The following is a 21,984-nucleotide window of genomic DNA, read 5'->3' on the forward strand; positions in this document are numbered from 1 at the left end:
CACCTGTATTTCATTGTACAGCTGGGATTTTGTGTTTTTCTGCTTCTCCCTAAGTGTCTCTCTCCATACACAGGATTACACAGTAGTGAGGAAGACACCGGGGGGCGGCGTGACTCCCATCATCCATCTCCAGGAGTCAGGAGGGCGGAGCCCGGGCCCCATCACAGCGCCTCCCCCGCACTCCCTGCTACATGAGAGGAACAAGAAAATCCTGGAGCTCAGCAACAAGATTATTGAGCTGCTGAGCGGAGAGGTGACTGCTGGGACATTATACAGCACTGGAGGATTCTGGGTGATGAGCGGAGAGGTGACTGCTGAGACATTATACAGGACGGCACTGGAGGATTCTGGGTGGTGAGCGGAGAGGTGACTGCTGAGACATACAGGACGGCACTGGAGGATTCTGGGTGATGACCGGAGAGGTGACTTCTGGGACATTATACAGCACTGGAGGATTCTGGGTGATGAGCGGAGAGGTGACTGGGACATTATACAGGGCAGCATTGGAGGATTCTGGGTGATGAGGGGAGAGGTGACTGGGACATTATACAGGACGGCACTGGAGGATTCTGGGTGATGACCGGAGAGGTGACTTCTGCGACATTATACAGCACTGGAGGATTCTGGGTGATGAGCGGAGAGTTGACTGCGGGGACATTATACAGGACTGCACTGGAGGATTCTGGGTGATGACCGGAGAGGTGACTTCTGCGACATTATACTGCACTGGAGGATTCTGGGTGATGAGCGGAGAGGTGACTGCTGGGACATTATACAGCACTGGAGGATTCTGGGTGATGACGGTGTGGTTGTTGTCAGGTTCCTATAAGGTGTCAGGACGTCGCTGTCTATCTCTCCATGGAGGAGTGGGAGTATCTAGAAGGACACGAGGATCGGTACCAGGACGTGATGATGGAGGAGCTCCGGCCTCTTACACCAGGAGGTGAGCAGGGATAATGGATATTTATTCCCTGTAGGTAGACAGTAGATACATGGAAAGCAATTGCCCGTCGCAGTGATGCCTGTACGATACCAATGGTCAATGTTGTTACAACCCACAAACAGTAACAGGAGGTCTGATTTGACATAGGGGGAGTATAATAATAATAATAATAATAATAAATATTGTCAAAATCGTATTAATCCCTTTCTAACCGATGCAGTATATATATGTCATGGCGATCGCCCGCACACAGAAGGTTGAGCGCAGGTGAAAGCTGCAGGATAATGACAGCTGACACCCGGCTCCCTCTGGCGGTAGCAGTGTCCACACCGCTCCCAGCAGTTTAACCCGCTAAATGCTGCGATCAATAGTATTTAGCAGGTTTGCAGAAGGAGGGGGAAGCCGATTGTTTCCACAGTGACCCGATGTCGTCATGAAAACATCCGAGTCACCAGAGCTAGCAAATTGTACACCATGTTCAGAGAATGATGTATCTACCTTGCATGTCTGTGCAGCGCTGACAGTTTATAAAGCATGGCAGTGCTGGTGCATTGCTATGCTTCATAGGCAATCAGGCTGCTGAAAGTGAAAGTCCCATGGAGAGAATAGGTAAAAAAAAAAAATTGAAAAACATTAAAAAAATCACAAAATAATAATAAAAAATCTATACTGTACCCATTACTAAATATTTCTATGAATAAAAAATAAAAAGTACACGTTCGGGATCGCCGCGTTCAGAACGACCCGACCTATGAAATTAGATAAACCATTCAGTGATCACCATAAAAAAATACACAAGGCAAAACACTATGCTTTATCATCATTCTGCCAAACAAATAGTGGAATAAAACACGATCAAAAAGACTAATGTAAATAAAAATGGTACCTCTGAAAACGTCATGTTGTCCCACAAAAAAACAAGCCCCCATACAGCTCCATCAGCAGAAAAATGAAAAAGTTATAGCCCTCAGAATAAAGTGATGCAAAAATAATTACTTTATCTATAAAAGTTTGTGTAAAAGCCCCAAAACATAATAAAAATATAAATGATGTATCGTTGTAATCGTACTGACCCGAAATCCGGCAGTGTCTGTCTTTTTAGGTGTTACAGCCGCTGCTGCCGTATGGGTCAGACGCCGACACTGACAGGAGGATGATGGGAGAAGGAACGTAGCTTTCCTCCCATCATTGCGGTCAGCTGTATCGGCTAAATGCCGGACAAGGTGATTGTAATATATGGCAGAGAAGTTTATCTGCTGCATGAACAGACTGGGTGGTCGTGATAAGTTCATGGATGAAATTTAATAGACTGTATGTTATGTGGTTTATGATGTTTAATAAACCGGAATAGACTGTTTCAGTGGAGAAATCGTGCCTGAGTGCTTAAATCCCGTGCCAAGCGAGTGCTCCCCAACCCACTCAGGTAGCGTTTCACCACGTTTCGTGGAGAATGCGGGCAACGGTCCTGAAAGCACGTGTGGACGTAATTGCTGTGGCTCGGCGGGGCCACGAAGATTGCAAGCATCTGGCTGTAACTTGTCGGGGTTACGAAGCTGACAAGCGTCTTGCGGTGGATCAGTGGGTCCACGAAGCTGACAAGTGTCTTGCTGTGGATCAGCGGGTCCACGAAGCTGACAAGCGTCTTGCTGTGGATCGGCAGGTCCACGAAGTCTGCGGTGCAGAGCCTTGTGGACAGTAGTTGCAGCAAGAGGTTCTGCAGCAGCTTGTGATCAGCACACGGAGGTGCTGGTGGTGTGTGACTGCAGCAGGAGCTGTGATAGCGCCAGCAGGCGCTGGTGAGGTGTCGTGAGGATATTGGTCCAGAACGTGCAAACTCTTAAAGGGCCAGTGCCGACCTAAAAAAAAAAAAAGACTTTTTTGTGTGTGAACTGGTGCCTGAGAGTTCTGTGGGGAGTCTATGGGGTGTACCCCAGGGAAGGGGTGGTGTTCCTAATAGGGTGGTTTCCCAAAAAAGGGGGGCGGTAATCCAAACAGGGATGATTGCTTAAAAAGGGGCGGAGTCCCAAAAGGGGGCGGGATCCCAAAAGAGCTTAGTTGCCAAAAAGGGGGTGGAGTCTCAAAAGGGGGTAGTGACTCAAAAGGGGGCGATAACCCAAATGGGGTGATGGCAAAAAAGGCGGCGGTGAATACATCATTGGACTGTAGCCAGGGACATTGGTACTATGCATGTCCAATCTGCCATAAGAACTACCCTCCTGGCGAGAGACTACGTGGGTGTGTTCTGGAGTTAAACGCAGAGGTAGAGGATGTATTTGGTCTGGTTGATTCGGGGAGCTCGGTGACCTCGGTAAACCAAATACCAGAAAATATGACCTGTGTAAGTGGCGACTGCTGGTTCCAAGGTGATCAAGTGGGTGGTGGTGACTCCCATTCAGATGAGGACGACCGCAGAAAAGAGTGCAGTATGGCTGACTCAAGTACAAGTGGCAAGTCTTCCTCTTGTCGCCGGAGATGTAAAAGAGGCAAAGGGGCTGAACAAATTGCACCCTCTGAGAAGATTGAAAAAGAGGAGATCCAGGATCTCACTAATGAGTTGCCTCATGAGAAGCAAAAGGTGACACATTTACAGGCCGAGTTAAGGCATCTGAGACAAGCAGCTGAGCACAGGGTGGATGAGCTGGAGAAGGAAGTCTCTGAGCTCCGAGGTCACCTGTGAACGTGGCAAAGTGTGAATAAAGGCTTAATGGAAGATGTGGAAGCGCTCAGAGAAGCATTAAGTGGTCTTCTGTAAGAGAAGGAGATGCTGGTCACAGACTTACAGCGGCAGTGTCAGAGTGGTAACGAGGTGGAGCTGTCAGTGCCCATCCTGCCCAGGGATCTGGAAGAGTGTAAAGCGGAGGAAGAATTGGTGCTAAAACCAGAACAAGACAGTCACCCGGTCGTGGCAGATGTCTTGATGGAAAGGTACATAGCAAAACTGCAGCTGTCTGTTCATGAAGAGAGTGAGTCCTCGCTCTTCAAGACCACGATGGATGTACCCAAAGAGGTGCAAGAAGCCTGTACCAGTGAAGGTGTGCGTGAGGCCTTTAAGAAGGGGGTCAAAGCGCATAGTGTGAACTGGGCACCAGAGACTAAACAGTTGGTGATACTGTCGACTAGGGAAGTCACAGTGAAACGGGTAGCTATCCTGAAGGATATGCATCTACAATGTCTTCGCATGAAACAGATGATCCTGTTGAGGAATAAGGAAGCCTGTCGACATTTGGAGTATGCCAGGAAAGCTCAAAGTCAGCTGGGCTTTGTGGAAGATGTCGTTCGAGTACCCAAAAATCTGATGGGGAAAGTCATTGGTAGATTTGGAAAAGTGATGCAGGACCTGGGGAATAGATCCGGTGTGGCAAGAGTGAGGATTCCGGATGATGGTGAAGTCCAGGTAACTGGTGAAGATGGGATGGTTCCATTTGTTGTAATTGGCTCAGTAGAAAGCCTTAGGAACATTCGGATGCTTCTTGAATACTCGGTGACATATTTGAAGGAAATAGAGCAGCTAAGACTGGATCGTCTGAAGAGTAATAAACAGCTGCAGAATATAAGATGGCGACCGCTTCCAACCCAGGGTATGGAGATACGGAAAGATACCTTAAAGAATGGAAGAGTTCAAAGTAGTGGCTTCTCTGTTAGCTCAAGGCTGAGTGAGCCAGATGGGAGACCCGGTAGCAGACTTAGTAATGAAGAGTCGGATTCAGACCAGACAGTAGGCTCGACGGGATGGTGGACTCATGACCGCAACAGTAGGAGGCGGCCATGGAAAGAAAGGTCACGTGAAGGGGTACACTTGGAAAGTGGGTTGACTAAAAAGGGTCTGGTGACACAAACGGATAGTGACTCAGGGGAGCTAAAGCCCAGGACCGACATACTGACCGCGGGGGCGGGGGAGGCCTAACAAAGGTGTGATGCTGAATGATGCCCAAAACCGACTGAGACGTTCCTCTCGACTTGCAGGGCAAGATGACATGGGTACCCAGTATCGGGACCCATGGATTATGTCATGTGTTCAACCCCGTAAGTTTGAACAGAGGGTGAGGGTATGTGGTGCGGTGACCCATGTTACAGCCAGGGGGCGCTGTGTGTGTGCTTCAGGATGTGCCTTGAGGCATAATTATGGTGATGAGACAAAGTCTAGCAGGATTGTAAATGGCCGGTATGTGTCGCAGAGGTGCTCTGCTCTGTAAGCCCAAAATGATATGGTTATGCTGGGACTTATAGTTCCACAAGAGTTTGTTGTTTACTTATAAGGGCGGGATTATAGGGTTAGCTGGTGAGCTGGTTGGGACTGGCTAACAACACACACTCCCATCTAGGGGAGTGGTTACAACCATATAATGTGACTGAGGTCTGGTCACATGGTCAGAGTGTATGGATCTGTTTGGTCCATGTGCAAGGCCCTGGACGGTCGGTTTTGGAAGCTCCTGTGAGTGGAGGTTTCCTGGAAGCACCTAGAGAGACCGTGGACCTGAATGCTCAGGGTGTTGGATTGTCCTGGGATGGACTGGAGTCCTGTAAGCACCTGGTGAGAGTGTGAGTCCTGGAATGGTCAGGGTGTTGGATTGTCATGGGATGGACTGGAGTCCTGCAAGCACCTGGTGAGATCATGGACTGATGGCCTGTGTTTTGGAAGTGCCTGTGCCTGGACTTCCTGAAAGCTTATGGAGAGGCTGCATCTACAGAGCCTGAGACAGTTTCTGTGTTGGGGAAGCTACAGTTCCTACTGTGGGTCTGGACTATCTGAGGTGCTCTGGTCACAAGGAAGGTGATCCCAGTGAGGCAGCTTTCCCCTGTGAACCAGCACTGGCAGGAGTCAGTGTGTGGAGCCAGAGCTCCTGAAAGGTAACCCCAGACAAGGGGATTGTAATATATGGCAGAGAAGTTTATCTGCTGCATGAACAGACTGGTGGTCGTGATAAGTTCATCAATGAAATTTAATAGTCTGTATGTTATGTGGTTTGACTTTTAATAAACCAGAATAGACTGTTTTAAGTGGAGAAATCGTGCCTGAGTGCTTAAATCCCGTGCCAAGCGAGTGTTCCCCAACCCACTCAGGTAGTGTTTCACCACAGTGTGCATAAAAGCGTGGTCCACCACAGTTTTGCGCATCTCTGTAAATCGGACAGTGCTGAACAGAGGCCAACTGGGTATAACCTACCGAGCACTACAACGTACTGGTCACTACAACGGCAGTTTACAATTTTCACTCTGCAGCATCCACTGCTGCTCGTTTCTGGAAAACACCATGGATTCAAAATCATGACTACACCTTTACATAAATTCTCAAAGGGGTATAACTTCCAAAATGGGGTCACTTGAGGGGGATTCTGCTTTTCTAGCACTTAGGGGCTCTGTATATGGAGTCCGCAAACTATTCTAAGAAAATGCGCCAAACAGTGGTTTTCTCCCTCATATGGGGTACTGGCGTACTTGGGAAAAATTGCACAACAAATGTTGTGGTCTATTTTCTCCTGTTACCCTTGTGAAAATAAAAAAAATAGGTCTAAAGTAACATTTTTGTGAAAGAGTTAAATATTCATTTTTTCCTTCCACATTGCTTTAGTTCCTGTGACGCACGTGAAGGGTTAATAAACTTCTTGAATGTGGTTGTGAGCACCTTGAGGGGTGCAGTTTTTAGAATGGTGTCACACTTGAGTATTTTCTATCATAAACCCCTCAAAGTGACTTCAAATGTGAGGTGGTCCCTAAAAAAAAAAATGGTTTTGAAAATTTTGCTGTAAAAATGAGAAATCGCTGGTTAAATTTTAACCCTTATAACTTCCCAACAAAAAAAAAATTATGTTTCAAAAATTGTGCTGATGTAAAGTAGACATGTGGGAAATGTTATTTATTAATTATTTTGTTCAATATGACTCTCTGATTTAAGGGTGTAAAAATGTAATAGTTTGAAAATTGCAAAATTTTCACTATTTAAGCCAAATTTCTGTTATTTTCACAAATAAACTTAAGTCATATCAAAGAAATTTTGCCACTAACATGGAGTACAATATGTCACGAAAAAACGTTCTCAGAATCAAGGGGATTCATTAAAGTGTTCCAGAATTATTTCCACAAAGTGACATTGGTCAGAATTGTCAAATTTGGCTTGGTCATTAAGGTGCAGACCGACTCGGGGATTAAGGGGTTAAAAATGTTTAACATAAAAACCTAAACAATAGGTAATTTCCGGATGATACACCCCCTTTAATTCCAGTTATGAACTGGTATTTTTATTTTATTTATTTTGCTCTTTTGTGTAATTTCTCCTCTTTTTTCCAAGAGGCATACCATATTTTTAGGATTGTAAAACACACTTTTTTCCACCAAATTTGGGATGAAAATGGTGGTGCATCTTATAATCAAAAGGTAGCTTATCGAGGGGGTCTGTGGTGGTGGAACGGGGTCATAGGAGGCAGGGCCGCTGCTTTAGGAGGCTTGGAGCAGCAGGAGTAGGGTGATATTGAAGGCCTCGGGCTGGAAGGAGGGGATGTCCAGGCGCTGCGAGGCTGCGGGCCCTGGGCTTTCCTAAGATGTTGGCGCTGTGCAGAGTCCCCATTCCCATTGACTTCCCGGTGGTGGGCTTCAGGAAAAAGGTTGCCGGAGGCGGCGCATGCGCAGATTCTGATTTCTTCTCCCGAGGATGAGGCCTATAAATGTGTCCACACAGTCACACGGGATAGATGGAAGAAAATAAGAACCAAACGGAACACATAGAATCTTCCCAGACTCTATACCTAAAAGAAACGGAAGGGTGCCATCAATCTTGAAGTATAGTGAGCAAAGATGGCAGGTGCCAGGTAAGTATAAATGGCGCCTCTCAAGATTTGATAGGACAGAACCAAATGAGGAAGTGTGAGACACCTGACTATAGAAGCAAACCATGGAAAGGAAAGCATGGAATACAGATCTCTCTGCAGTTGGACAGAGACTGAACAGGCTGTAAATCGGCAGAGAGGGAAAACGACCACACAGCAAGAGGTCACCAGATTGAGTACCGAAACCGAGCAATGACAATCAACTTATTATTTTAGCGGTATAAATCACAATATTCTCCATTTAGGTGATATTTGTCAATTACCTTAAAAAAAAAAAAAATCAAAACCCATGAACCCGATCACCAGTTTTGTTTTCTTAACATTGCGTTTCACTTTTTAACAGATTTAGGCTAAATCATGAGGGAACCTAAAGTTTGTCTCTCTGTGGTTGTGTCTCCATAGATGGACTCGGAAAGAAAAATTCCTTAGAGAGATCTCTGTATCCCCAGGACTGTCCAAAGGAGAATCGCAACATCCCGGAGGAACATCAGGTAGATGACACTGAAGCCTCCACAACATCTGACCATGAAGTGATGGGACCTGAGCTCATCTTACATTTTACTTTTTAGGATGAAGATTTGATTGACATTAAGGTTGAAATTATCGATGAAGTAGAAGAGATGCTGGATGTATGGGCCGATCAGCCGGGTGAGGAGGGGAGATTGTCATGTCTGTTCTATGGCCACCTGCTACTACTCCCATCATCTCATTGCTTGGTGGAATCTATACTGTCACTATATTTCCTACAGATGAACTTTTAGAAGGAAATCCACCAGAGAGATGTCCCCGTCCTCTGTCTTTCCAGGACTGTCCAGAGGAGAATCACAACATCCCGGAGGATCATCAGGTAGACGGCGCTGAGCCCTGTAACATCTCTATGGGAGAGGTGTCATTTCTGGTCTCATGGTCATAGATGTCATACATTCTTGTTAGTGGAATACACTGGGAAATTTATAGGAAGTAGCAAATGGGAATCAAAAAATAAAAAAAGTGGGTGAGAAAGCCACTATCTTCCTTTAAAAACAATTTTTTTTCTAATTCATTTTTTATCCCCACATTCCAGGATTTTTTGTAGGATAAGTTGTAATTTTTTATGGCACCATTATTTTATCTTATAGTTTTGAAAACTAAAACTTTAAGGAGGAATGGAAAAAGTCTTGAATATTGAAATTCCTCCATTATTTTTGAATTCCATATTTACTGTGCGGTTAAACATGAAATGATAACTTTTAATTCTGACTTTCAGTAAATGTTATAGTGAATATGCTATACGTGTCCAGATGAGAACAAACCGTTAAAAGGTTGTTCTCAACGTATAAAATTGCTTTTATTAGGTAGACAACATAAAAATAGGTAAGTCCGCAGTTGACTTGTTTTTTTTTTTATCTGTTCTGATTTTCCTGTGATGAGAGCTTTTATCTTACATTGTGTACAGCTCATTTTCACAGAGCTCAGCCTCTAATGTCTCCCGAGTTCCTGGCCAAATGTGCGCAGAAACTACCTTCCAGGAGAGAGGGAGGCTAACTCCTAATCTCCAGGCCCCTTGTCTCAAGTACTTTGATTCCTATACAGCAGTTGTCCGCTCACCTCGCTATCGGCTCCTGACAAGTTGCTGTTATAAATACTGGAAAATCTCCAAGACTACAACCTTCATATCAGGTGTCTTTATCACCTTTCTCTCACTGTGCTTTCTTTAAGATTTTGGAGGCGTCTGATGGGATTTTTGACCTTTCATCCAGAGCACCATTTGATTTCTCCGTTCTAGTTCATCCCAATTGTTTTGGATGGAGCTGAGGTCTGGACTTTGTGCCGCCAGTCATGTTCTTCCACCAAATTCCGCCCATTTCTTTATGACTTTTGTGTACTTGGACCAGTCATAGGGAACAGAAACGGGCCTTCCCCAAACTGTTCCAACAAACCTGGAGACTATAATTGGCCACAATGTCTTATGCTGAAGCGTTAAGAATTCCTTTCACTGGATCAAAGGGGCAGAGTTCAACCCTTAAAAAACGAGGCCATAGCATTATCCTCTTCCACCAAACTGTACAGCAAGTACAATGAAGTCAGTTACATTTCTTCTAGCATTCACCAAACCCAGACTCGTCCATCAGACGCAGATAGAGAAATGTGATCCATCACTGCACAGAATGCAGCTCCTCCAGAGTCCAGTGGTAGTGCGTTGCGCCAATGAGTTTGTGGATAGACGTGGGTTTCCAATAGACTTAAGTACTTCCAGTCGGAGCTGTCCTCTGGTCGAAGCTAAACTGCTGCCATAGTGTTGTGAATTCTGTTCTTGGGTTCCCTCCGGTGGTTGTTGGTGGTATTGCAGCTGTTCCTGGCTGGCAATCCTGCTCAGGTGTCCTTGCTGATTGCAGGCCTGACTGGGGTATTTAGGACTGCTGGATTCATTAGTCAGTGCCAGTTGTCCATTGTTCTTGGAGGGATTTCTGCTCTCTCTAGTTCCTCATGCTCTGCTGCCAATTCAGCTAAGATAAGTGTCTGGTTTTTTGTCTCTGGGCACACATGCAGTGTGCTTTGCAATTCAGTGCAATCCATTTGTGTTTTTGTCCAGCTTAGACTTTGTTTGGATTTTTCAGTCATGCTGGATTCTCAGGAGTTGCAGATATACTTGCTATGTCTTTAGTTAGATGTAGTATATTTGTATTTTCTGCTGTGGATATTTTTAGGATTTTAATACTGACCGCTTAGAATTCTGTCCTATTCTTTTCTATTTAGCTAGAAGTGCCTCTTTTGCTAAATTCTGTTTTTCTGCCTGCGTGTGTTTTTCCTCTTATACTCACAGTCAATATTTGTGGGGGGCTGTCTATCCTTTGGGACTCTGCTCTGAGGCAAGATAGAATTCCCATTTCCATCTATAGGGGTATTTAGTCCTCCGGCTGTGTCGAAGTGTCTAGGACGGGTTAGGTACATCCCACAGCTACTTCTAGTTGCTGTGTCAGTTTAGGGTTTGCGGTCAGTACAGATACCACTACTCCTGAGAAAGTCTCTCATGCAGCTCCTAGGTCACCGGATCATAACAGTACAACTGGCCCACAATGAGTTAAATGCATCTCAGAAGAAGGGAAGAAAGGTGCTGAGCCATTTTTTTTCTGTAACCTGTTTTTTCTTTCCTTCCCTCTTTGCCTCTGGGTGACTGAGGAGACTTGTGCTAGCATGGATGTTCAGGGATTAGTTTCTCGTGTAGACCAGCTTGCTGCTAGGGTACAGGATATTTCGGATTATATTGTTCAGACTCCGCTTTTAGAGCCTAGGATTCCTACTCCTGATTTGTTTTTTGGGGACAGGTCCAAATTTTTGAGTTTTAAAAACAACTGTAAACTGTTTTTTGCTCTGAAACCTCGTTCCTCTGGTGATCCCATTCAGCAGGTTAAAATTGTCATCTCCCTGTTGCGTGGCGATCCTCAGGATTGGGCATTCTCCCCGGAACCTGGGAATCCGGCCTTGCTTAATGTAGACGCCTTTTTTCAGGATCTAGGATTATTGTATGATGAACCAAATTCTGTGGATCAAGCGGAGAAGACCTTGTTGGCCCTGTCTCAGGGTCAAGAAGCGGCAGAATTGTACTGTCAGAAATTTAGAAAATGGTCTGTGCTGACTAAATGGAATGATGAAGCTTTGGCTGCAATTTTCAGAAAGGGTCTTTCTGAATCCGTTAAAGATGTTATGGTGGGGTTTCCCACGCCTGTTGGTCTGAGTGATTCTATGTCTCTGGCCATTCAGATTGATCGGCGCTTGCGGGAGCGCAGAACTGTGCGCGCTGTGGCGTTGTCCTCAGAGCAGATGCCTGAGCCTATGCAGTGTGATGGGATTCTGTCTAGAACGGAACAACAAGGATTCAGACGTCAGAATAGGTTGTGTTTTTATTGTGGCGACGCTTCTCATGTCATTTCGGTCTGCCCTAGGCGTACAAAGAGAAACGCTAGTTCAGTTACCATCAGTACTGTACAACCTAAATTTCTGTTATCGGTGTCCTTGATCTGCTCATTGTCGTCATTTTCTGTCATGGCGTTTGTGGATTCAGGCGCCGCTTTGAACTTAATGGACTTTGAATTTGCCAGGCGTTGTGGTTTCCCCTTGCAGTCTTTACAGAATCCTATTCCTTTAAGGGGCATTGATGCTACACCTTTGGCTAAAAATAAACCTCAGTTTTGGACACAGGTGACCATGTGCATGGCGCCAGCCCATCAGGAAGATTGTCGTTTTCTGGTGTTGCATAATTTGCATGATGCTATCGTGTTGGGTTTTCCGTGGTTGCAGGTACATAATCCTGTGTTGGATTGGAAGTCTATGTCTGTGACTAGTTAGGGTTGTCAGGGGGTTCATAATGACGTTCCTGTGATGTCAATCTCCTCTCCCTCCTCTTCTGAAATTCCAGAGTTTTTGTCTGATTTTCAGGATGTATTCGATGAGCCCAAGTCCAGTTCCCTTCCACCGCATAGGGACTGTGATTGTGCTATTGACTTGATTCCAGGCTGTAAGTTTCCTAAGGGCCGACTTTTCAACCTGTCTGTGCCTGAACATACCACCATGCGGAGTTATGTTAAGGAGTCTTTGGAGAAAGGGCATATTCGGCCATCTTCTTCACCGTTGGGAGCGGGATTTTTTTTTTGTTGCTAAGAAGGATGGTTCCTTGAGACCCTGTATTGATTATCGCCTCTTGAATAAGATCACGGTCAAGTTTCAATACTCTTTGCCTTTGCTTTCTGATTTGTTTGCCAGGATTAAGGGGGCTAGTTGGTTTACTAAAATTGACCTTCGGGGGGCATATAATCTTGTTCGTATTAAGCAGGGTGACGAATGGAAAACTGCGTTTAATACGCCCGAAGGCCATTTTGAATACCTTGTGATGCCATTCGGACACTCTAATGCTCCATCTGTGTTTCAGTCCTTCATGCATGATATCTTCCGGACTTATCTTGATAAATTCATGATTGTATATTTGGATGACATCTTGACTTTTTCCGATGATTGGGAGTCTCATGTGAAACAGGTCAGGATGATATTTCAGATCCTTCGTGATAATGCTTTGTTTGTGAAGGGGTCTAAGTGTCTCTTTGGAGTGCAGAAGGTTTTTTTTTGGGGCTTCATTTTTTCTCCCTCATCTATAGAGATGGATCCGGTTAAGGTTCAGGCCATTCATGATTGGATTCAGCCCACATCCGTGAAGAGCCTTCAGAAATTTTTGGGCTTTGCTAATTTTTATCGCCGTTTCATTGCTAACTTCTCCAGTGTGGTTAAACCCCTGACCGATTTGACGAAGAAGGGCGCTGATGTAATGAATTGGTCCTCTGTGGCTGTCTCTGCCTTTCAGGAGCTTAAACGCCGATTTACTTCTGCCCCGGTGTTGCGTCAGCCGGATGTTTCTCTTCCGTTTCAGGTTGAGATTGACGCTTCTGAGATTGGGGCAGGGGCCGTTTTGTCCCAGAGGGATCCTGTTGGTTCCTTGATGAAACCGTGTGCCTTCTTTTCCCGTAAGTTTTCGCCTACTGAACGCAATTATGATGTCGGCAATCGGGAGTTGTTGTCTATGAAGTGGGCGTTTGAGGAATGGCGACATTGGCTTGAGGGAGCCAAGCACCGTGTTGTGGTCTTGACCGATCATAAAAATCTGATTTACCTCGAGTCTGCCAAACGGCTGAATCCTAGACAGGCTCGATGGTCCTTGTTTTTCTCCAGTTTTGATTTCGTGGTCTCGTATCTTCCGGGTTCTAAGAATATTAAGGCTGATGCTCTCTCTAGGAGTTTTTTGCCTGATTCTCCTGAGGTACTGGAACCGGTCGGCATTCCGAAAGAAGGGGTGGTCCTTTCTGCCATTTCTCCTGATTTGCGACGGGTTCTGCAGGAATTTCAGGCTGACAGACCTGACCGCTGTCCAGTGGGCAAACTGTTTGTTCCTGACAGATGGACTAGTAGAGTGATTTCTGAGGTCCATTGTTCTGTGTTGGCTGGCCATCCTGGTATTTTTGGTACCAGAGATTTGGTTGGTAGGTCCTTTTGGTGGCCTTCTTTGTCGCGTGATGTGCGTTCTTTTGTGCAGTCCTGTGGGACTTGTGCGCGGGCCAAGCCTTGTTGTTCCCGTGCTAGTGGATTGCTTTTGCCTTTGCCGGTCCCTGAGAGGCCCTGGACGCATATTTCTATGGATTTTATTTCAGATCTTCCGGTTTCCCAGAGGATGTCGGTCATCTGGGTGGTTTGTGACCGGTTCTCTAAGATGGTTCATTTGGTGCCTTTGCCTAAATTGCCTTCCTCTTCTGATTTGGTTCCGTTGTTTTTCCAGCGTGTGGTTCGTTTGCATGGTATTCCGGAGAATATTATGTCCGACAGAGGTTCCCAGTTTGTTTCTAGGTTTTGGCGGGCCTTTTGTGCTAGGCTGGGCATTGATTTGTCTTTTTCTTACGCATTTCATCCGCAGACAAATGGCCAGACCGAGCGAACTAATCAGACTTTGGAAACTTATGTGAGATGCTTTGTGTCTGCTGATCAGGATGATTGGGTGGCCTTTTTGCCATTGGCCGAGTTCGCCCTTAATAATCGGGCTAGTTCTGCTACCTGGGTTTCGCCCTTCTTTTGTAATTTTGGTTTTCATCCTCGTTTTTCTTCGGGGCAGGTTGTGCCTTCTGACTGTCCTGGTGTGGATTCTGTGGTTGACAGGTTGCAGCAGATTTGGGCTCATGTGGTGGACAATTTGGTGTTGTCTCAGGAGGAGGCTCAGCGTTTTGCTAACCGTCGTCTGTGTGTTGGTTCCCGGCTTCGGGTTGGGGATTTGGTCTGGTTGTCTTCCCGTCATGTTCCTATGAAGGTTTCTTCCCCTAAGTTTAAGCCTCAGTTTATTGGTCCTTATAGGATTTCTGAGATCATCAATCCGGTGTCTTTTCGTTTGGCCCTTCCGGCCTCTTTTGCCATCCATAATGTTTTCCATAGATCTTTATTGCGGAAATATGTGGTGCCCGTTGTTCCCTCTGTTGATCCTCCTGCTCCGGTGTTGGTTGATGGGGAGTTGGAGTATGTGGTTGAGAAGATTTTGGATTTTCGCCTTTCGAGGCGGAGGCTTCAGTACCTTGTCAAATGGAAGGGTTATGGCCAGGAGGATAATTCTTGGGTTTTTGCCTCTGATGTCCATGCTGCTGATTTGGTCCGTGCCTTTCATCTGGCTCGTCCTGATCGGCCTGGGGGCTCTGGTGAGGGTTCGGTGCCCCCTCCTCAAGGGGGGGGGGTACTGTTGTGAATTCTGTTCTTGGGTTCCCTCCGGTGGTTGTTGGTGGTATTGCAGCTGTTCCTGGCTGGCAATCCTGCTCAGGTGTCCTTGCTGATTGCAGGCCTGACTGGGGTATTTAGGACTGCTGGATTCATTAGTCAGTGCCAGTTGTCCATTGTTCTTGGAGGGATTGCTGCTCTCTCTGGTTCCTCATGCTCTGCTGCCAATTCAGCTAAGATAAGTGTCTGGTTTTTTGTCTCTGTGCACACATGCAGTGTGCTTGTATTTCAGTGCAATCCATTTGTGTTTTTGTCCAGCTTAGACTTTGTTTGGATTTTTCAGTCATGCTGGATTCTCAGGAGTTGCAGATATACTTGCTATGTCTTTAGTTAGATGTAGTATATTTGTATTTTCTGCTGTGGATATTTTTAGGATTTTAATACTGACCGCTTAGAATTCTGTCCTATCCTTTTCTATTTAGCTAGAAGTGCCTCTTTTGCTAAGTCTGTTTTTCTGCCTGCGTGTGTCTCTCCTCTTATACTCACAGTCAATATTTGTGGGGGGCTGCCTATTCTTTGGGACTCTGCTCTGAGGCAAGATAGATTTCCCATTTCCATCTATAGGGTATTTAGTCCTCCGGCTGTGTCGAGGTGTCTAGGACGGGTCAGTTGCACCCCACGGCTACTTCTAGTTGCGGTGTCAGTTTAGGGTTTGCGGTCAGTACAGATACCACTACTCCTGAGAAAGTCTCTCATGCAGCTCCTAGGTCACCGGATCATAACACATAGTTGTACGAGGGGTGAATTAGACCTGGACATACTTAACCCCGTTAGCGAACAGGTTAACGCAACTATTTTTATTCCATTTATCCATGATATTACATCAATTCCAGGTAGATGGTCACAATGCAATGTCACCAGCCCTCATGATCCCATCCTGGGGCCGATAATTCCACTGGCTCCGCACCTGGCACCATTTCACCCAACTCTTGGCTGGCCCACAGCTTTTGTATCTCTTGCCGATATTGTCTGCTCCATACCACAACCGTAGCACATGTTTCTCTCTCCAGTTGGCAACAACAGTCCTTAAGATAGTTCCTAACAGCCAGGCGATAGATACCATGATCGGAGCACGTGTTTCAAGCTCCAGCCGGCAACCCATCTCCAATCTCCATAGGCCATCCATACAGGGTCAACTGGACCTCACCAATAGAGCCTCGCTGTTCAGCGTCACTGCACCAACTGCCTCACTAAACATGTGGCTTATTCTCCCTTTCCTGGGATCAGAAGCGTTCACACCCTCCAACTTAAATATTTGCTTTCAGCTCAAAAAGTGAAGAATATTCCAGAAGCCCAGTTTCCGGTCTGTCTGCAGGGTTGTGTATTAGAGATGCCCCCTGCAGAGAGAAGAAAAGACGCACATGCCCCCACCCGATGCAGGACAGAAATGTTAATGTAGGCCTTATATACACAAGAGATCCAGCCCGCAGATCTTACTGTCACTGAATGGAAACATTGATTTGAGAGGCTCAACACTTTCCACGAGAGATTTGTGTACCTTAAACCGACGAGCAAGCAAATCTCTAATAAATACAATAATAAAATCAACATACTGGCGCTCTGTTGTGGAAAATGTCTGTGGTCAGCTCCTCACAAGTATAAACATATGAAGCCTTATTTTTTGAAGAACAATTAGTTTTGAATGAGGAAAAAAATTCCCTTATGAAATGGGGGGTAAAAAACACAATTCCGTCACAATTTTTTGGGCCTTGTTTTTACGGCGTTCATTGTGTATTGAAAATGGCCTGACAACATGATTTTCCAGGTTACACTTATGTCGATACCAAACTTATAAAGGGTGTTCTTTTTTGTGTTCGTTTAGTGACTAAATAAAATTCAAACAATGGGAAAAAGAGCCATTTTTAAGCTTCACTGCTGAGTTGGACCTCAGTTAGTGAACGAATGACACCATCAAGTTCCATGATACAGCCTTCTCCCCATCTTTGTAATTGTACTGAAATGTTACATCTGATGTATCAGGGGGAAGATCTGATTATTATTAAAATGGAGGATGACGAAGAAGAGCTGACCAGCTCTGGTCAACCATGTCTGAGTGATGGAAAGGATGAACTTCCACCAGCTGTTACCGCAGGTATGTAATAATGACCACAAGAAGTGATACTGTGTGATGCATCATGTAGGACAGGGGTCCCAGACCTATGGCTTGGGAGCCACATGTGGCTCAGGAGCCCATGATGTGTGGCTCGCGGTTACCTGTCAGCTTGGTGCATTAATACCAGGTCTAGCAAACAACTATGAAGAGCAGGTCTACAGATGGGTAATTCTGTGAGTAGCCCTGCACAGAAGAGCAGATCTAAATGTGAATATTTTGGCCTTGGGGTTTGGAGATAACTTAACTATGTTAGGGCATGTTAGGTTAGGCTATGGGTTGAACTAGATGGACTTACAGTCTTCCTTCAACCTTAATAACTATGTAACTATGTAACTATGGTAAGATGGAGACCAGCTGATGCTAACTGGCAGGAGGTGAAGCTGAGTGCAACATGTGGTGTGGATGTGGCGGGAGTAATTGATGCGAGAATATTGAATGGAGGTAGCATGGGAACTCTGGATCTTGGTGTACTGCCTCACTGTGATTTCTATGGTCAAGCTTTGGCTGTCATTATACCAGTAATATGTCGCTTTTGTGAGGGGGGAGGTACAGGAGCTGGATGTGGCCCATGATTCTCTCTCAGACCTCAATGTGGCTTCCGACCCTCTCTCATAGCTGGATGTGGCTCTCAAGGTCAGAAAGGTTGGGGACCACTGGTGTAGGACCTGAAGGAGATGTGAACCTTGTCGTGCTCTAGTTTAGCATTAGGATCCCTGGGATAAGTTCTCAATATCAGATTGATGGGAACCTAACACCCGAATGTTTCCAGGTCCTGAGCTACAGTACCAGAGTCTGGTCACCATGCAGCAGACTGAGCTGTGCTGTTCTGGCTCCATTCAAAGCTAACTTAAACGGCTTAAACAACCAAGCCCAAAGCTAATGTGGGCTTTCTTTGACAGTCAGTAGACTACATATCAGTACATTCCAAGAAAATAAATTACAGAATAGCAGGTAAAACTCCAACATTCCATACAGCGGTATCCATTTATATATTGAGACATTCTGTGTGCCTGATAGTTCCTTGGAAATGCAAAAAGTGAAATCTGCAGAAAAATTCTCAATACATTCACATTCTGCTACTTGTACACATACGCCTAAACATTCTAAACATTATGTATACCTTGGCATACTCTATTATTGTATGAATAGCCTAGTCTAAATGGCCTTCATTAGAAATGTTATACCATTTTTTGGTGCAGATAGTCTGGAAGCTTTGCAAAAATGTTACAAATCCTTCAAGCTCCTGCGCCTAATGGTTCTCTGCTCTCTTCTCTCAGTGAAAGAGATCGCAGCAGGGATAGTACGTTAGTTGTACACAGAACGCCACAATATGGAAAGAGGATAAAAGCTCTACAGTCTCGGGTGATCTTATATATTAATGGGAGAGAAACAGAGATCGCACCCAGTCTGTATCACTTGGATACACACACACACTGATCATATCCAGCCTATATAACTGAAAGACACAGAGCTCACATACAGCTCATACAACTTTTATCAAGTCAAGGTGTATGTAATAAAAGTGGTGACTGGGTGTAGAATAGATCCAGTTTTAGTGGTAATTTTGATGCATTATTTGAGCCAAACCTTGAAATGAATTGAACAGGAATGATTTTCACTTCTTCCTGATAGATCCACTTCTGGCTTTTTCTGAAAATAAATGCCTCAAAAACAGAATGTGTGATTCCAGCCTAAAAGAAATGTTGCAACTTTTTTCTACTGTGTGCTTCAAAATTTTTCACCATTTGTTTTGACTCCTAACAGAAAATGATAGTAAGAATTCTGAAGAAAATGTAATGTTACCTGATTATAAAGCGGAAGATGAAGATATGAAACAACGCTCTTCAAGTGATAAAATAATTTTCCTCCCAGGACTTCATAGTACAGATGTATCATATAATTCCCTGGATAATGAGGAAACTTCTTCTGATCAATCTCTTATTGTTACCACAAGTCCAAGTCTAAAAGGAATACAGAGCTTTCAGCATGCTGAACATTGCACAAAAAGCTCCGTTCACAGAAGAATTTACACAGGAGAGAAGCCTTACTGTTGCTCACAATGTGAGAAGTGTTTTTTAAAGAAATCACATCTTGTTATACACGAGAGAATTCACACGGGAGAGAAGCCATTTTCATGCTCACTATGTGGGAAGTTCTTCACAAATAAATCAAATCTACTTAGACATCACAGAAGGCACACGGGAGAGAAGCCGTATTCATGTTCAGAATGTGGGAAATGCTTTTTAGATAAAGCGGATGTTGCTAAACATGAGATAATGCACAAAGGAGCAAAGCCGTTTTCATGCTCATTATGTGGGAAGTGTTTTACCTATAAATCCAGTCTTTTTACACATGAGAGAAGTCACACAGGAGAGAAGCCGTATTCATGTTCAGAATGTGGAAAATGTTTTACACATAAATCAGATTGTGTTAGACACCAGAGAATGCACACAGGGGAGAAGCTGCATTCATGTTCAGAATGTGGGAAGTGTTTTCTTAGTGAATCAAGTCTTATCATACATCAGAGAAGTCACACAGGAGAGAAGCCGTATTCTTGTTCAGAATGTGGGAAATGTTTTGCACAAAAGCAAAGTCTTGTTAAACATCGGAGATTTCACACAGGAGAGAAGCCTTATTTATGTACAGAATGTGGGAAATGCTTTACAGTTCAATCAGATCTTATTAAACATCAAAGAATTCACACTGGAGAGAAGCCGTATTCATGTTCTGAATGTGGAAAAAGTTTTACACAAAAATCTGATCTTGTCACACATAAGAGAATACACACAGGAGAAAAGCCGTATTCGTGTTCAGAATGTGGGAAATGTTTTATTGCTAAAGCCAAACTTCGGGATCATCAGAAAAGTCACTTGGGAGATAAGTTGTTTTGATTTCTATGGACATTGAGAGTTCTCATTTATTGGTGAAATTAGCCTGAATATACCAAATGGCCAAATTGTATTTACTCATGGTTATCTATAAGTGTCATCCATAGAGGAACACAATTGTGGACATGAAAAAGAAAAAAATGTATAACTTTCAAAGCAGTACAGCTCAATTGTTACCATGAACCTTGCTTCTTATTAATGTATTCAGAATCTCACCCACAATGCAGGGAAATCTGGAGTAGCATAAAGGAAAAGTAAGGATACTCTGTGGAACTTGTTTTTCTAACATATGTGGACATATCAGTATTTTTATTAAAATAACCTAAAAATATAAAGATGGTGAAATTGAACAGAAAACACTTTTTTGTACAAAAAAGACATGTCTAAATGGTATTTATCACTGCTTGAAAACCTTCTTGTCGTGTGTATATGAGGAATAACACTATTTCTGGCCCTAACATGACTTGCATCCTGCATTTTTCAACAGTTTTTTCCTTTGCAGGTTCTATATATAATTTGATGTCGTCTCTAAATTAGTTGGTGGAGACTTGCAGCTATGAAGTTTTTATATACAGCGCAGACAAATGGATTCCTTCTCTTCTTCTGTGGCAAAAAGCAGTACTGCCCTTATGGCTGTAAATCTAGAACTGAAGTAAAATACATTTGCTGAAAGCTGCGACTCAGTTTCTCGAAATGACCATGAAATAACATCACATTGTATATATTTTTGGGGGTGAAGTCATGTATATCGCATCACAGATTAAGTAGAGAGTATAAGATGAGGGAATGGAGTGAGTACATCTGCAACAGATAGGTTGGGTTCACATTGCGTTTGGTCACCACGTCATTGGCTTCCTCGTGGTTTCCTGCGTGCTCTGTTACACATTATTTTTCAGCCATATCTGCCAATTTGAGGTGGACTCCAAGACTTGTTTGACTGCATTTTGTTGTCATACTTCATCAGTCAATGGACCTGTTGGCGTACACGCCCAAGTCCTGTTTTCCAACGCTTCAGACATAAGCCCCAATGCAGTTACTAATGTGAGGATCAAACACAATGTGAACCCAGCCTTAGGATCCCAGTTCTGTGCAATCCCTGTCGTTTAGTTGCTTATATGCCTTGCAAAATTGTGAATTTGCCATGTAAGAAGTTTTATAGAGGAAGAGCGGTGCTATCGGGGCAGTAACAGGATTGCATGTTCACGTCCCCTTGTAGGACTTAAATCTTTTCTTTTGTTTACACTATTTATAAGTGAAAAAAATAAGCTATGATCATCAAATTTTAAATTAAAAATCAAAAAATACTTGAAGTATGATGGCTATGTTATGGTCTGGGAGTTCTTATATGTATCGGGATCTGGTTATTTCATCATAGAATTCTCTGTAAAGGTACCTTCACACTAAACGATATCGCTAGCGATCCGTGACGTTGCAGCGTCCTGGATAGCGATATCGTTGTGTTTGACACGCAGCAGCGATCAGGATCCTGCTGTGATATCGCTGGTCGTTGAATAAAGTTCAGAACTTTATTTGGTCGTCAGATCGGCATTTATCGTCAGGTTTGACACCAAAAGCAACGATACCAGCGATGTTTTACGCTGGTAACCAGGGTAAATATCGGGTTACTAAGCGCAGGGCCACGCTTAGTAACCCGATGTTTACCCTGGTTACCAGCGTAAAAGTAAAAAAAAAAAACAGTACATACTCACCTGCACGTCCCCTGCCGTCCGCTTCCTGCTCTGACTGAGCGCCGGCCCTAAAGTGAAAGTAAAAGCACAGCGGTGACGTCACCGCTCTGCTGTTAGGGCCGGCGCTCACACAGTGCAGGAAGCGGACGCCGGGGGACGCGCAGGTGAGTATGTAGTGTTTGTTTTTTTTACTTTTAGGATGGTAACCAGGGTAAACATCGGGTTACTAAGCGCGGCCCTGCGCTTAGCAACCCGA

General features: G+C 44.4%; 2 protein-coding genes across 5 annotated transcripts in view; both read left to right on the forward strand.

The window, feature by feature from the left end:
* Nucleotides 1-20,647, forward strand: part of LOC143793543 (uncharacterized) — a 122,835-nt gene extending 102,188 nt beyond the window's left edge. For 3 of the 4 annotated variants that reach the window (XM_077280607.1, XM_077280608.1, XM_077280606.1), the window contains 7 exons: nt 74-253; nt 820-943; nt 8,167-8,255; nt 8,334-8,412; nt 8,514-8,611; nt 17,020-17,131; nt 18,917-20,647. In XM_077280607.1, the coding sequence (XP_077136722.1) occupies nt 74-253; nt 820-943; nt 8,167-8,255; nt 8,334-8,412; nt 8,514-8,611; nt 17,020-17,131; nt 18,917-20,043 (1,809 nt within the window). In that variant the 3' untranslated portion in view covers nt 20,044-20,647. The remainder of the gene's footprint in view (nt 1-73; nt 254-819; nt 944-8,166; nt 8,256-8,333; nt 8,413-8,513; nt 8,612-17,019; nt 17,132-18,916) is intronic. The other variant, XM_077280605.1, reaches the window with a different exon arrangement.
* The window catches only part of LOC143793553 (uncharacterized), a 351,737-nt gene that overhangs the window by 26,863 nt on the left and 302,890 nt on the right, over nt 1-21,984 (forward strand). The gene's annotated exons all lie outside the window — the stretch shown is intronic.

This window comes from Ranitomeya variabilis, chromosome 1, assembly GCF_051348905.1.
Source record: "Ranitomeya variabilis isolate aRanVar5 chromosome 1, aRanVar5.hap1, whole genome shotgun sequence".
In the NCBI taxonomy this organism is placed as follows: Eukaryota; Metazoa; Chordata; class Amphibia; order Anura; family Dendrobatidae; genus Ranitomeya; species Ranitomeya variabilis.